The sequence below is a fragment of the Myotis davidii genome, unplaced genomic scaffold (assembly GCF_000327345.1).
Source record: "Myotis davidii unplaced genomic scaffold, ASM32734v1 scaffold46, whole genome shotgun sequence".
Lineage (NCBI taxonomy): Eukaryota > Metazoa > Chordata > Mammalia > Chiroptera > Vespertilionidae > Myotis > Myotis davidii.
The window spans coordinates 4,169,877-4,183,949 of record NW_006383006.1 but is presented as its reverse complement, the minus strand read 5'-3'; the positions used below and the strand labels follow the sequence as shown (position 1 = coordinate 4,183,949).

Below are 14,073 nucleotides of genomic sequence, written 5' to 3'. Positions count from 1 at the left end.
AGGTCCAAGGGCAGGCCATGCCCTGGGGTTGCCTTCTCCAGGGGGTAGAATCTGGGGCGAGGGTTTGCTTCAGTTCATGATTTCTGTCACCCTGGCAGGGGGCCCAGTCCGGGTACCAGAGAGGACAGAGTCTCAGAGCATCTCTTCACGATTCCTTTTGCAAGTGCTGACGCCCCCACTCAGGTACTCCCCCAGCAGCTCTCACTCTGCCCCAGGAGCTCGCTCTCCGGCCCTCCCCGTGCTTCCAGTAGGGCCAGTCCTGCCCCTGGGGCAGCATGGAGCCCTCCTCTCTCTGAGGCTTCCCCTACCCACCAGTTTTAGGACAACTGCCTTGCCTGGCTTTGTGCTCGCCTGCCCTCTCCTCGCGCTCCCTAGTGCTGTGAGAGCGTCTCCCCATCTTCCTCCTCCGGTCCTTCTTCCACCTTTCCTCCCTGCAGGGAACCGTCCCCATCTTCCTCAAGCCTGCCACTGACGTTGAAGCCAGTCCAGGTGCCGCAGGCTTCTGGTGAGCAGCTGAGAGGCAATGGTGCTAATCCTCCAGGAGCACCCCCAGAGGTGGAGCCCTCCCCTAGAAACCCTGGTCCCCAGCAGGCAGCCCCTGTGCTGTTGCCACGACGCCGTGTCAATGCGGACAGCAGCTGGATCTCCAAGAGCATGGCCACAGCCAGCCCCTGTGGTGGACTCCAGAAAGCCCCGTCCATGCAGAGCCTGGCGCCACAGGGTGAGGGGCCTGGTGGGCTCAGCGCCAGGGCGTGGGGTGTGGAGCATGAACTGCTAAAGGAAGGCCTGATGCCGCCCTCGTGCCACTCTGCTTACCACTGGGTGTCCTTGAGCGCAGCGGTCGCCAACCTTTCGGACCTCGCGGACCACCGGTTGGTGACCACTGCTTTAGTGGGTGTGTGCACGGCTCAGCAGGTATTTGAGCCTTGGCATCTGAGACACCTTCCTTACCACCTGACCTACATATGTTTCTGTCTCCTCTGTAGGTGGGGCTCTTCTGCCAGGCCCATTACTCCTACGGGAGATGGAAGCCCAGGAGGGCCTACGTTCCCTGCCGCAGGCTGATGACCGGCTGTCCCTGCCTCGGCCCCACTCCTACCAGAACCCCACCACCAGTTCCATGGCCAAGATTTCCCGCAGCATCTCTGTCGGGGAGAACCTGGGCCTGGCGGCTGAACCTCAAGCTCCTGCTCCCATCCGGGTCCCACCACTCAGGCAGCTGGCCCTGCCCAGCCGGGCTCACCTGGTCCTGGACATTCCAAAGCCACTTCCTGATCGTCCTACCCTGGCCACCTTCTCACCTGTTCCCAAGGGCCGGACCCCTAGTGAGGCAGAACAGCCTGGCTCCCCAGTGGGCCTAGGAAAGGCTCACAGTTCATCTGAGAGACAGGCCTGTTTAGGGGAGGGTACCCTTCCCCGGCCTAGGACAGAGTGCCAGGTTCAGCCTGGGTCCAACAGCCCTTGTGCCCAGCACCTGCCGGTCGGCAGCCTCCTCCAAGACCCCGAGATCTTGCAGCCCCCACCCCCTGAGAAGACTCCCAACCCCATGGAGTGCACCAGGCCAGGGGCAGCCCTAAGCCAGGCCGCAGGTGTGCACAGCTCCCCAGCTTTCATCTCCTGACCCATCCTCTCTCCCCCGTCTCTGTTGGCCGCTCTCTGGCTCCATTCCATTTCTGTGCGTCCAGCCTCTGGCGTTTTTCGTCCTGTCTGCTCCTGTCTCGGTCCATAAGTCACACCCCTGATGGTGAGACACTCCTGCCAACCTTCATGACCTCTCTGACCCACTTGACCTCAGTGCCTTCTGGCCTCTGGGACTGGCCCTTTCCTTTGGACCTTGTTTTCTGTGTGCTGGGAGGGTGTTGGGAAGGAAGAGGCAAGAGGAAGAGACTGAGGGAAAGTGGAGGGGGTATGATGCTGGGGGTAGCCTGTCTTGCTCTGAGCAGCCATGGGTGGGGAGGACAGAAGGGGCAGGTTTGCTGGGCCTGAGCTGTATCTGTCTCTTCCAGAACCAGTGGTAAGCCTGGAGCAGTGTGAGCAGCTTGTGGCAGAGCTCCAGGGCAGTGTGCGCCAGGCCGTACAGCTCTACCACTTGGTACGTGTTGGGCACCCACCCACGTCGGGAGTGCTAGCTCAGTGTCCAGAATCTAATGCTAAGGCTCTTCCACTGGTGGGGGTGGAGCAATTAAGAACATCCTGGGCGGAGGAGGCGAGGGGGTTAGAGGCCAGGTCAGGCCACTTGAACCAAGCACCTACTGGTTATTTCTGACTAAGAGCTAGTGACTTCCTCAGATCAGAAGGCGGGGTAGAGAGCCCACGTGTCTTAGATTGCTTAGGACCATCCCAGTTTATGCCTCTTGTCCCAGTGTAATTATTAATAATATCCCTTTTCATATTTAAAAACTATTTGGCTGCCCTGGACTATTTGCCTTAAAAGAGGAGTTACAAAATGTAGATGGTGCCATAATGTGATATGCTCCTCTTTTGGGGTCACTCCAGAGTCTGCCTCCATCCCATAGCCTTTGGTCATACTTGCTGATCTTGGAGTGTGGGATTCCCAGTCACACAGCTGGGCATGTAGTCCCTTCTTTGGGGGTGGGCTACCCAGGTGGAGCCCTTCCTTTTCATACATCCATTGACAGATCCCTCCACTGTTCCTCCAACCCACTTCGTGGGTCCTGTTACAGGTGGCTAGCTGCAAGACACCCTCGGTGGAGCAAAGTCGCATCACCCAGCTCCTCAGACGCACCTTCTCTTCAGTGCGGCAGGAACTAGAGGCCCTGGCCGGGACAGTGCTGCCCAGCCCCAGTGGAAGCCCTGGGGCTGTGGGAGCTGAGCAAACACAGGCCCTGCTAGAGCAATACTCAGAGCTGCTGCTTCGAGCTGTGGAGCGTCGCATGGAACGCAGACTCTGAACTCCAGAAGCCTGTCCCAAGTGAATGCTCCCCCTGTTGCAAACTAGCCCCTCTCCACTCACTAAAACCTGTGGGGATGCTTGGAGTGGATAGCAGTGATCAATGCTCAGAGGGGAAGCAGCTTTCCCAGCTGCTCCTCCTGGAGCCCCTGTATTTATTAATTTATTTCCCTGACTGTTGCCTCACTTCCTTGGAACTCCTGCCTCCACAACTCCTCCGGTAGCTCATGCAGGGGTTAGGTCTTGGGTCTTTGTCATCTTGGTGCTGTGAGGAGTAGGAGGGTGGCCTGCCCCATCTAGGAAGGGCTGGCCCTCTCTCTTCTTAGAAGCCATTTGAAATTACTGCAGGGATCAGCTCCCTGGGGTGGAGCACACACACAGGGTATTTTGTAGGTAGAGGTGTGAGGTAATGTGGTATTCAATACCCTTCAGCCAATAGCAGAGCCTCTCCTCTACCTCCACTTCCCCTCCCACACCAGCTGCACTCCCCTGGCTGCCAGAGCAGGGTTTATCCATTTTTCTCCAATTCCTGGCAGTTCAGAAAGGCAGAGCCCTCTGGCCCTTCAGGGCATTCCCAGTCATCAAGAATGTATCAAGGCCTAAGCCCCCACATTCCACTCCTATTCCCCCTCCAAGAGGGCCCTAGCATTGTCCTTTTCCCTGTGCCCCCTTTCTGTCTTGGCCAGAACTTGTGGAGCCAGCGGTGGGACATTGCTGCAGGACAGTAAAGCCCTCTGCTAGGCAGAAATGAAGCTCTGGCTCCTTTCCTCGGCCCCTTGGCCTTCCTGTCCTCCAACTCTGGTCCCCAGCAGGCTGCTGGAGCCCAGAGGCCATCTCCCTGCATCCTGAGTGATGCTCATTTAGAAGCCTGTGTTGGAGTTTCCCTCGTGGTTTACAGGGCACTGGCCCACCTTCTAAAGACCTTGGCCACAGATGAAATACACACACACACACACACACACACACACACCTGTTGCATGTTCATTGCTAGAGTACTTGACTGACTCATCTGTGCCTCGTTTCCTCTCATGTCCTACCCGACTTCACCACCCTGGCTCATGGGGAATGCCTATCAAGAAGCATGAAAAGGGGTGGAACACACTAAACCCAAATTCTGGGTTCTTGGTGTCCACCGCCTAGATGATATGAGATGGCCCAAAGGATACTTGGTTTGGGTAGAGGGAGCCTCCTCAAAGGTAGTGCTGGGCACCCAGGGTGCTCTGGACGTTGGAGGTTGAGGGGAGGGAGGCACGTGGGGCTGCAGCAGGGGCAAGAGACACACTGGAAAGGTGGTAGGAGGGGCAGGTAAGTGGTAGAGGTGAGGGGAAGGATGAGAATTGGAAGGGCAGTTCAGGGTGAGGGGAAGTAGACAGGGCACAGTGGGCAGGGAGAGTAGGACCAAGTAGTGGAGCAGTTATTGACGCGTTGGGGTGAAGAATGTGTGTCTCGGCCCTACTGCTTCCCCTGCCTCAGGCAAGGCAGGGCAGCTTTACTGTATGTAGCTCCAGGCCCAAAAGCCCGTTCTCCTATGGACAGGCCTTTGGGCCCTACTGACTCTATAGGCAGAGGCTGAGAAAGAATTGGATTCTGAAGGGGGCCCAGCTCTGTTTGGGTCAGCCTGAGTGCAGCTGAACAGATGAAGCCTGTTTCACCCCTACTGTTCTCCACTACCACCACCTCTATGTCCAATCTACAGAGAAACCCTGGGCCCAAGAACTCTCACAGCTGAGGGTGGACCCCCTGGTGGGGCTGCAGCTATGCTAGTCGGTTAGAAACACACTTCCATCTGTACCCCAGCCCCAGCTGGCATACCGGCCACAGCCCATCCCAGATAGGGCTCAGGCTGGGCCCTTGGGCTGGCTGGGCTCTTGGTAATCCTTAGCCAGCCTGTCCCTCACAAGGAGGAAGCAATACTCCAGCTAATGTTGGTGAGAAGGTGGCCGCCCTTTCCTACTCCTAGCCCAGCTTTTTCGGGGGCGGGAAGGCGGGGCATCTGTGGCTGGGCCAGTGCCCGTCCCCTTCTGCATGTCTGAGGCCACCGGCAGTTGCCGTTCTTATTCATATTTGCCCTGACCCAGTTTTGAAAGCCCCTTATTTATAACTTTTATACTTTGTCCAGGCCCTGGCGCTTTCCCCCTCCCCAGGTCTTATGGGCAGGGGCTGTTTTTAACATGTCAGTTTGTATTGATGTATGAACTGGTCAATAAACATTCATTTGCTAACTTTCCGACGCCAGCGAGTGGGGCAGGCAACAACAGAAGGCGCTTCTTGCTCGCTGCATGGGTAGTGGAATCGGGGGTGCGCTGGGGCGGGGAGAAGGGGAGCTCGATCCAGGCAGCGGCTTCATCTGTGGGGACGCGACGAAGTCGTGTGAGTGCAGGGAGCTAGAGCCCTGGCATGGGCCTCGGGGAGGTGGGGCCTTCGGGAGGGGGCGGGGCCTTCAGGAGGGAGGGCGGGGCGGCGGCGGCGTCATGGCGGAGGCGGCTTTGGACGCCGTGCGGAGGGAGTTACGAGAATTCCCGGCGGCGGTAAGGGGTGAGTGGGTTCGCTGAGGCTGTGGTGCCTGGCGTTGACTGCAGATCAGTCTCAGGGCTCGGGAGGGCTGTGGGCACGCCGAGCCTGGGTCTCCGAGTCGCGTGGCCCCGGTGCTTCCTGGGCCGCTGACCCCGGGGCGCGCCCTAGTTCTTATCCTCGAGGAGCGCAAAACCTCGTGCACGGAGCTGGTTGATGCCTCCTCTCCGATCACTCTTCTGCCGAACCTCCTCCGCCCGTGTTTGCGCACCCCCGGGGGCTCCTGAAGGGACTGGCCGTGCGGGTGCCTCCTGTGCCCCACAGCCGGCCCGCGCTGATAGCCAGGGGCCCGTTGCTGCCTTTCCCCCCGTTCCCGTCGCGAAGTCCTCGGGGTGGTGGGACTCTCCCTCCCTGAGCCGCTGCTGGAACTCCATTCAAGAGCGACTCCTCCCAGCGGGGGCGGGCAGAGTTCGGGGCGAATCGGTGGCGGCGGTGCCAGTGACCCCTGGCCCCCGCCGCTTGGTTTTTATTTTTCTCCCTTCTTTTTCCCTCCCTTCCGTTCTCCCCTTTCTATTTTTAAGCGATTTCTCACCAATGAATAGAACATGGGCACATGACTTAAAAAATAATGGATTTATAACGTAAAGTAAGCTTTCCTCCCACTCTAAGCCCCAGCTTGCATCTTTCCAAAAATACTGTTTAGCCCTGGCCGGTGTGGCTCAGTGTTGCTCACTGGTTAGAGCGTCAGCCTGTGCACTGAAGGGTCGTGGGTTCGATTCCGGTCAAGGGCTTGTGCAGGAGGCAACCAATCTATGTGTGTCCCCCCTCCCCCTCCACTCTCTAAAAATCTGTGGAAAAAATATACTTGGGTGAAGAGTAACCAAAAAAAAAAAAAAATGCTGTTTGTATCCACACACAAAACTGTATACCTCCCTTTTTATACAAACGATAGCCTGTTAAACATACTCTTCTGGGTATGTATCTTGGAGATCCTTCCATATCCCTGTACCGCAGCCTTTTTCACACCTGGGTACTAGTGCTGTAATTTACTCTTATTGGACATTTAGGTCATTTCCAATCTATTGTTTCCAGTAGTGCTGCAACGAATACTTTGAGCATTCAGTTAGCAGATACAGTCATGTGCTGCATGTGAGGCTAGGTGATTTCGTTGTGCAAGCATCATAGACTGCATTTACACATACCTACATATTATAGCCTGCTACTATAATTGTATGTGCTGTAACGTACTTTTATGTCACTGCCAGCATCACCACAAACCTTATGGGACCACCATTGCATTTGCAGTTCATTGTTGATCAAAACATTGTTAAGTGGCTCATGACTGTACTTAAAGCGCTTCAGTGTGCCAGGTCCTGTTCAGTGTGTTTAGGATACATCACTGATCTCTGTCCTCATAGAGCTTACAATTCCAAGTGAGGAGACAGACCATGAGTCATGGGCACACTGAGTGAGTAGATTATATGGTAAAGAAACCTGTTACAGGATAAGTGCTGTGGGAGAGCAGGGGACAAAGCAGAATGATAGACCTCAGTGTATGGGGCTGACGGGCAGGTTGCAAATTTAAGTCAGATGGTCAGGATGGGCCTCCTTAATAAGGCTACGTTTGAGCACAGGGTAGAGGGCAGGGACAGGCAAATGCCCTGAGGTGGGAGTGTGCCTGGTGTGTTCAAGGAGCAGTGAGGAGGCACTGGGCCTGGGGCAGAGCCTTTGTGCACGTGTGTGAGTGTTATTGGATAAATTTCTAGCAGAAGAATTTGGCCAAAGGAATTGTTCGGATCCCTTTTGAAATCCCCTCACTTCGAAAACCCAGGAGAAAACAGTGGCCTTTCACTAAAGCAGGGGCGGCGAACCTTTGTTCTGCCAAGGGCCACTTGGGTATTTATAACATCATTCTGGGGCCATACAAATTATCAACTGAAAAATTAGCCTGCTGTACTGGGTCAGACATTTAATTAACTCACCCCGATGCCCTGGCAGGGCCGGACCACATGATTTTTGTGGCCTTGTACGCCCCGCCTTATACGGCAGGCCGATGTTCCTTACCCCTGCTCTACAGGAAGAACTATTAAATGCTCAGGAAGTAAAACTGAAGTAACTACAGAAACTACAAAGGGTTAAAAAAAAGAAAAAAAGCCCGTTTTCCTGTACTTAAGAAATCCTAGCGAGGACAAGAGGGAGATTTACTGAGCCCCGTATTACCCCCACCCCAGCCCGCCCCAGGGTGACTGCTTTGATGGGCTGACATGACTGGGAAGGCCCTTCGCCAGTTTCTCCCCTCTGCTCCCTTATCTGCTTGGCAGGTTTCCTCTTACCCTCTGTCCGTGAAGCAAGCACACAGGCCAGCTCTTCCATTTCAGTTTTCCTGGGCCCACCAGGGTCTGTTCTTCCACTCAGTTCCAAGTTTTGATCTAATGACATTCACTTTCCAACTGATTGCAAAGCAAGGCAAAGATGACCCGTGAGACGCGGTTGAGAGAGACAGAGCATGACCCCAGAGGGGAAATGAATGCAGTGGCCGATGGGAGCAGGAGGCGGTAACCACCCATGGCGAGTTAAGACAGCCAGGCTGGCTGAAACCAGTTTGGCTCAGTGGGTAGAGCGTCGGCCTGCGGACTGAAAGGTCCCAGGTTCGATTCCGGTCAAGGGCATGTACCTGGGTTGCGGGCCCATCCCCAGTAGGGGGTGTGCAGGAGGCAGCTGATCGACGTTTCTCTCTCATCGATGTTTCTAACTCTCTCTCTCTCTCCCCCTTCCTCTCTGTAAAAAATCAATAAAATATATTTTAAAAAAAAAGACAGGCTAGACCTCAAGGATGAAAATAACAAAGTAAAGCCCTGTACCCTTTACAGAAGCCAGGAGCAAGGCATTCTAGACTGCGTGAGCAGCAGGAGCAAAGTTTGGCACTGCCTGAGCGGGTGCGGTAAGGGGCAGGCACCAGGCACAGACCGGAAAAGGAGGCTGGGCCTGAATGTGTGACAAGGCAGGCAGTGTTCTGTGAGGAGTAAGAGGTAAGTCATCAGAGGATGTTCTTTCTGGGGGTGTGACAAGGTGAGATTGTATTTTAGGAAATGACTGGGGCCAGGGTGAGTGATGCTTTGCGAGGAAGTAGAATTAAGCCAAGGAAACAAGTTGGTTCACTGTAGCAACCATCCTGCCAGGAGATGGAGACTTCCATCCAACCACTAGGCAAGTATTTGCTGAACACGCACTGTGTGCTCAGTGCCACTCTCGTTCCCGGGGAGGCACCAGTGATCAGGACAAGCATCCCTGCCCTCATGGAGCTCACATTCTACCGAGAGAGACTAATAAACACTTGGATAAGGGAAATACGGAGTGCGTTAGACGGTGATAAATGATAGGAAAGCACAGGGGCCTGGCTGGTGTGGCTCGTTTTGCTGGAGCGTAAGTCCTGTGCGCTGGAAGGTCTCAGGTTTGATTCCTGGTCCTGGCACATACCTAGGTTGCAAGTTTGATCCCTGGTTGAGTTCAGTCCTTGGTTGGGGTACATATGGGAGGCAAACAATTTATAATTTATGAACCTCTCTCACATCGATGTTTCTCTCCCTCTCTAAAATCAAGTTTTTTAAAAAAGGAAAATAAAGGAAGGGGTATAAGGGTTATTGGGAGAAGGTTACAGTTTTTTAAAGGGCGGCCTGGTTCATTGCAGCATTATTTACAGTAGCCAAGATCTGGAAACAGCCCAAGTGCCCATCAGTAGATGAGTGGATAAAAAAGTTGTGGTACATTTACACCATGGAATACTACTTAGCCGCAAAAAGGAAGGAAATCTTACCTTTTGCAACAGCATGGATGGACCAGGAGATTATTATGCTAAGTGAAATAATCCAGTCAGAGAAAGACAAATAACATATGATCTCGAATGTGGAATCTAATGAACAAAATAAATTGATGAATAAAATAGAAACAGAGGCATAGGTACATGGAACAGACTGATAGCTATTAGAGGGGACGGGGGAATAAGGACTGGATGAAAGAAGGTGAAGGGATTAAGAAAAAAAAACCCACAACCACACAGGCACAAGAAAACAAAACAAAACAAAAACCCCCACATAGTCATAGACAACAGTGTGGTCATAGCCAGTGGGAAAGCGGGGTCGGAGGAGGTAGAGGTGGTCAAAGGGGGAAAGGGGATGGAAAGAGACGTTGCTGGGGGCGATGGGCACACGATGCAGTATGCAGATGATGCTTTGTTGAGTTATACGCTTGAAACCTGTATGGTTTTGTGGACCCATGTCACCCCAATAAGTAAAAAAGAGGAGGCCATGGAGGGAAGCCTCATTGAGGTGACATTTGAGGACCCAAAGGAGGTTGGTGAATGTGAACACCAGCAGGGCAAAGGAGCAGGGGGTGGTTTGAGAGACAGGAGGTAGAATCAATAGGACTTGGAGACAGTCAATAGGGTGACAGGAGTGAGGGAGAAGGAGATTTTTATTCCGGTGACGCAGGACCACTACAGTCACCTGCCCAGGTGGCCCACTGCACAACCTGCCCAGTCACACGGCAGCCTGGGTGTCTGAGGGTGGTGATGCTGTTCACTGTTCCTCCTGGGTTTTGTGAGGCAGTCAGTCTCCCATTTAGATTGTAAGTTCCCTGAGATGATGATTGGCTCATCCCTTGAAACCTCCACATTGGCCAAGCCAAGTACTGAGCACATTCAAGGTGCTCAGTAAATATCGCTGTTAGAAGGTGCTTTACACAGCCTCAGCCCAGCCCTTAACCTTGGGCCTCTGCTCTACTCATTCTGGAGCTCCCACTACCACCTCCGCGCTGCCTTTCCTACTGGATGCCAGGAGGTTGGCCACTCCGAAGTGGAAAGCCGAGGGTCCATGGTACAGGCCAGGCATGGTCCATGGTACAGGCCAGGCATGGTCCATGGTACAGGCCAGGCATGGTCCATGGTACAGGCCAGGCATGGTCCATGATACAGGCCAGGCATGGTCCATGGTACAGGCCAGGCATGGTCCATGATACAGGCCAGGCATGGTCCATGGTACAGGCCAGGCATGGTCCATGGAGGGTTGGGATCAAGGGCTGAACAGTAGCCCTGGCCCTGTCATCTCTGTGGCCCAGAGTGGTGTGTTTGTGAGTACGTCACGCTTTCTCCCTTAAATGTCCCTCATCTATTTCTGATTGTCCAGGATCCCTTGGTCACCCGTGGGCATTGTCTAGGGACACGGGGTGGCCTACCCGGAGGGCATCTCTGATGCAGACTGGGGGGCAGCGGCAGGATGTTACTGGCTCAGCCCCTGCTCCCCTCTTTCTCTCAGAGCTCAACGTGCCTCTTGCTGTGCCTTACCTGGACCAGCCCCCAACCCCACTCCACTTCTACCGGGACTGGGTCTGCCCCAACAGGCCCTGCATCATCCGCCACGCCCTGCAGCACTGGCCAGCCCTGCAGAAGTGGTCGCTCCCCTACCTCAGGTGGGGGCCGCCCCGGGGGAAGTGGGTGGTGCTCTGTGGCGTCTGGGCGTGGGCCGAACGTCCGTTCTTCCAGAGCCGCAGCGGGCTCCACGGAGGTGAGTGTGGCAGTGACCCCGGATGGTTACGCGGATGCCGTGCGAGGGGACCGCTTTGTGATGCCCGCTGAGCGCCGCCTGCCCCTGAGCTGCGTGCTGGACGTACTGGAGGGCCGAGCCCGACACCCAGGAGTCCTCTACGTACAGAAGCAGTGCTCCAACCTCCCCACTGAGCTGCCCCAGCTGCTGTCTGATCTGGAGCCCCACGTGCCCTGGGCCTCCAAGGCGCTGGGTGAGTGGAGGTGGGGGGCCTGCTTCTTCTCGTCACTGGTGACTTGGCCCACACTCTTGGCCCTGCAGGGTCCGGGGCTGTGCACTGAACGCTCAGGTCCCCAGGCCTCAACCTCACCTCAGTGAATGGAAGATGGCTGCCCACCTCTGCCCTTTCCCTCTGCTCTCCCTGTTTCTTCTGGGTCCCTAGAAAGCTTGGCCAAGGCCCACCCACGTCCTGGCCCAGCATCGCTGTAAGGTGGTCACTCCAAGCCTCACCTTCAGGCCACCCTCCTAGCTCCCGCTTCCCTCCCGCCTGCAGGAAAGATGCCTGATGCTGTGAACTTCTGGCTGGGGGAGGCGGCTGCAGTGACATCGTGTAGGTATCAGGCGGGGAGGAGACCAAGGGTGGAAGGCTGGGCCTTAGGGAAGTTAGACTGACTTTCCTCTAAGATTTCTTCTGGGATTCTAGGCTCAGACCCAAGAGGGGGTCCCCCTGGCAGCTCAGGTGGGGAAGGTACCCATAACATTGGGGGTGAGGGCATTGTTTCTTCTACGTCCCTAGAAAGCTTCGCAAAGGCCATCTAGGTCAGGGGTGAACTCGGGGGAGCCCTGTTTGCTAGAATTCTCCTCAGTGGAGATGAGCCCAGAGCCTGGCAAGTGTCAGTCCCTGGAGGACAGAGATCAGAAATGCCTGCAACCCACCAGGCACCTTGGCACCCCCTCTCTGCTCTGGCATGGCGTGCTCTTCTCTTACCCGCAAGCTGTCTTGGGGTGCCAGGTGTCCAGCATGGTTGTTTGCCCCTCACACCCTCCCGGGGCCTCCTCTGTGTTGGCAGTGCATAAGGACCACTATGAGAACCTCTACTGTGTGGTCTCGGGAGAGAAACACTTCCTGCTGCATCCGCCCAGCGACCGGCCCTTCATCCCCTATGGTAAGGGGCTCGGCCTGCGGGGCTCTGGGGAGCAAGCAGCCCAAGGTGGAAGGGCCCTGGGCTGGCCGGTGCCCCAGCCTGAGGTGTGGACAGTGTCTCTACGTGCCCCGGTGCCAGGGAACAAGCAAGTGGATGAGGCCGGCAAGTTGTAGGTCACCTGAGGGTCCTCACACCTTCCCTCCCGCCCCCTGGTTTCAGAGATGTACACGCCAGCGACCTACCAGCTCACTGAAGAGGGCTCCTTTAAAATGGTGGATGAGGAGGCCATGGAGAAGGTGTGTGTCTTGTTCCTGGGCCCCAGGGAGAGGGAAGGGTGGGAACCTGGGCTCTGAGGAGCAGACACAAAAGAGCTGGGGTGGTGGCACCTTGCTCTGAAAAACCCCTAAGTCTGGGGCCTCCCAGTGCTGAGCAGAGCAGGGCCTGTGGTGTTTACCTTTGGAAAAGATGGAATTAGAGGGCCTGGGGCTTCGAGCCTGTTCCCTGGCATCCACCGTGTCCCCAGGTGCCCTGGATCCCACTGGACCCGTTGGCCCCAGATCTGGCTCGGTACCCCAGTTACAGCCAGGCCCGGGCCCTTCGCTGCACGGTGCGGGCTGGCGAGATGCTCTACCTGCCTGCCCTGTGGTTCCACCATGTCCGGCAGTCCCATGGCTGCATCGCTGGTGAGGAGCTGCTCGGTCACCTGTGGCAGGGCATCTGGGAGGTGGGCCAGGGAGGCTGGAGGTCGGAAGGGGGACCTCGTGCTCAGGTCTCGTTCTCCCTGCAGTGAATTTCTGGTATGACATGGAGTATGACCTCAAGTACAGTTACTTCCAGCTGCTCGACTCCCTCACGAAGGCCTCGGGCCTTGCCTGATGGAGGCCTGGTGAATGAATATCGCCCATGACAACGTGTGGAAAAGGTTGCGCCTCTCCCGGGCCAGGTCAATTCTAGAGGCAACGTGGAGTCAGAGCGTGCTGGCCCCTGGCCCAGCTCGGCCTGCGACCAGCTTTGCAGGATCTCTGGAGGCGGACCGGAGCAGGAGGCACCTGCAGCCCGGGCGTGGCTCACCGGTGAGGCAGCAGCCTGCACTGGAGGAGGGGTGAGGCGCCAGGTGCAGCACTGCCTCACCTCCGTGACCCTGGGTGAGTGTGTGCCTCGGAGCATTGGGGACCTGTCTGTCAGACAGATAATGATGGTTCCTACCTCCGGGTGTTGTGAGCGCCGGAGATGGTATCTGTGAGGGCAGCAAGGCTGGCGCAGCGGAAAAGCTCAATAAAAGATGGCTGTGATCTGTGTGTGCCCAGTCTTCCTGGCTCTGTCTCATTCCCCAGCTCCAGGGCAGCTGCTGGGCTGTGGTGCCGAGAGGGGACAGAAGGCCCACCCCTCCTGAGACTTCCTCTGTGGAAGGAGTGGGTCTCCGAGCTCAGACTCCCTCCCCACCAACCGGGCCCTGGAGATGGGAGCCCCCTTTCCCGACTGCCAGCCCAGAGGCCTCCTCCCCCAGCACCAGCCCAGTGCGGGGCGGCCGCTTTGAAGGGCTGTTTCAAAGAACAAACCACGCCCCTGCCAGGTCATGATGGGGCCTGGGGCATTCCTCAGATTGTCCAACCACTTCAGCCGGACTGGGTGTTCCTGTCATACTGGCATTGGGAGATTGCAAAAGGCCTTGTCATGGGGGGCACGGCTCTTCCGTTTGCTGCTGCTCTGGGCCCATCCCCTGCTTTCTAGACCTAAGTGGCTCCTGCAGACCCCACCTTCCAGGCTCTTTCTGCTCAGCCTCGGACAGCGAGCTCTCCTGGGGGCCCCCTTTCCAGGTGAGAGCTGGGAGAGCAAGGCGGGTGGGGTGGGCACAGATGCTGATGGCTGGAGAGGATGGGTCTTGGGGGTGTTGAGCCCCCACCACAGGGAGGCCAGTGGTTTCATATGGGTTTGAAATGCTTCATTTCCTGTGCAGGCGGCTGGTGGA

At 56.2% G+C, this 14,073-nt stretch overlaps 2 protein-coding genes across 7 annotated transcripts in view; both read left to right on the top strand.

The window, feature by feature from the left end:
- The window catches only part of MAPKBP1 (mitogen-activated protein kinase binding protein 1), a 58,126-nt gene extending 52,992 nt beyond the window's left edge, over positions 1–5,134 (top strand). For all 4 annotated transcript variants that reach the window (XM_006778067.2, XM_015557576.1, XM_006778066.2 and 1 more), the window contains 5 exons: positions 99–183; positions 438–721; positions 987–1,589; positions 2,007–2,092; positions 2,685–5,134. In XM_006778067.2, the coding sequence (XP_006778130.1) occupies positions 99–183; positions 438–721; positions 987–1,589; positions 2,007–2,092; positions 2,685–2,912 (1,286 nt within the window). In that variant the 3' untranslated portion in view covers positions 2,913–5,134. The remainder of the gene's footprint in view (positions 1–98; positions 184–437; positions 722–986; positions 1,590–2,006; positions 2,093–2,684) is intronic.
- A 212-nt stretch (positions 5,135–5,346) lies between these two features.
- The window catches only part of JMJD7 (jumonji domain containing 7), a 19,836-nt gene continuing 11,109 nt past the window's right edge, over positions 5,347–14,073 (top strand). The window contains exons 1-8 of one of the 3 annotated variants that reach the window (XR_001512205.1): positions 5,347–5,446; positions 10,732–10,885; positions 10,959–11,212; positions 11,513–11,569; positions 12,030–12,125; positions 12,324–12,400; positions 12,628–12,787; positions 12,892–13,249. Coding sequence is in view for 2 of the 3 variants with exons in the window: in XM_015557594.1 (XP_015413080.1) it covers positions 5,383–5,446; positions 10,732–10,885; positions 10,959–11,212; positions 11,513–11,569; positions 12,030–12,125; positions 12,324–12,400; positions 12,628–12,787; positions 12,892–12,980 (951 nt within the window). In the remaining variant the exon portion in view is untranslated. Of the gene's footprint in view, positions 5,447–10,731; positions 10,886–10,958; positions 11,213–11,512; positions 11,570–12,029; positions 12,126–12,323; positions 12,401–12,627; positions 12,788–12,891; positions 13,397–14,073 lie in introns of those variants that run through there. The other 2 variants (XM_015557594.1, XM_006778065.2) reach the window with 2 other exon arrangements.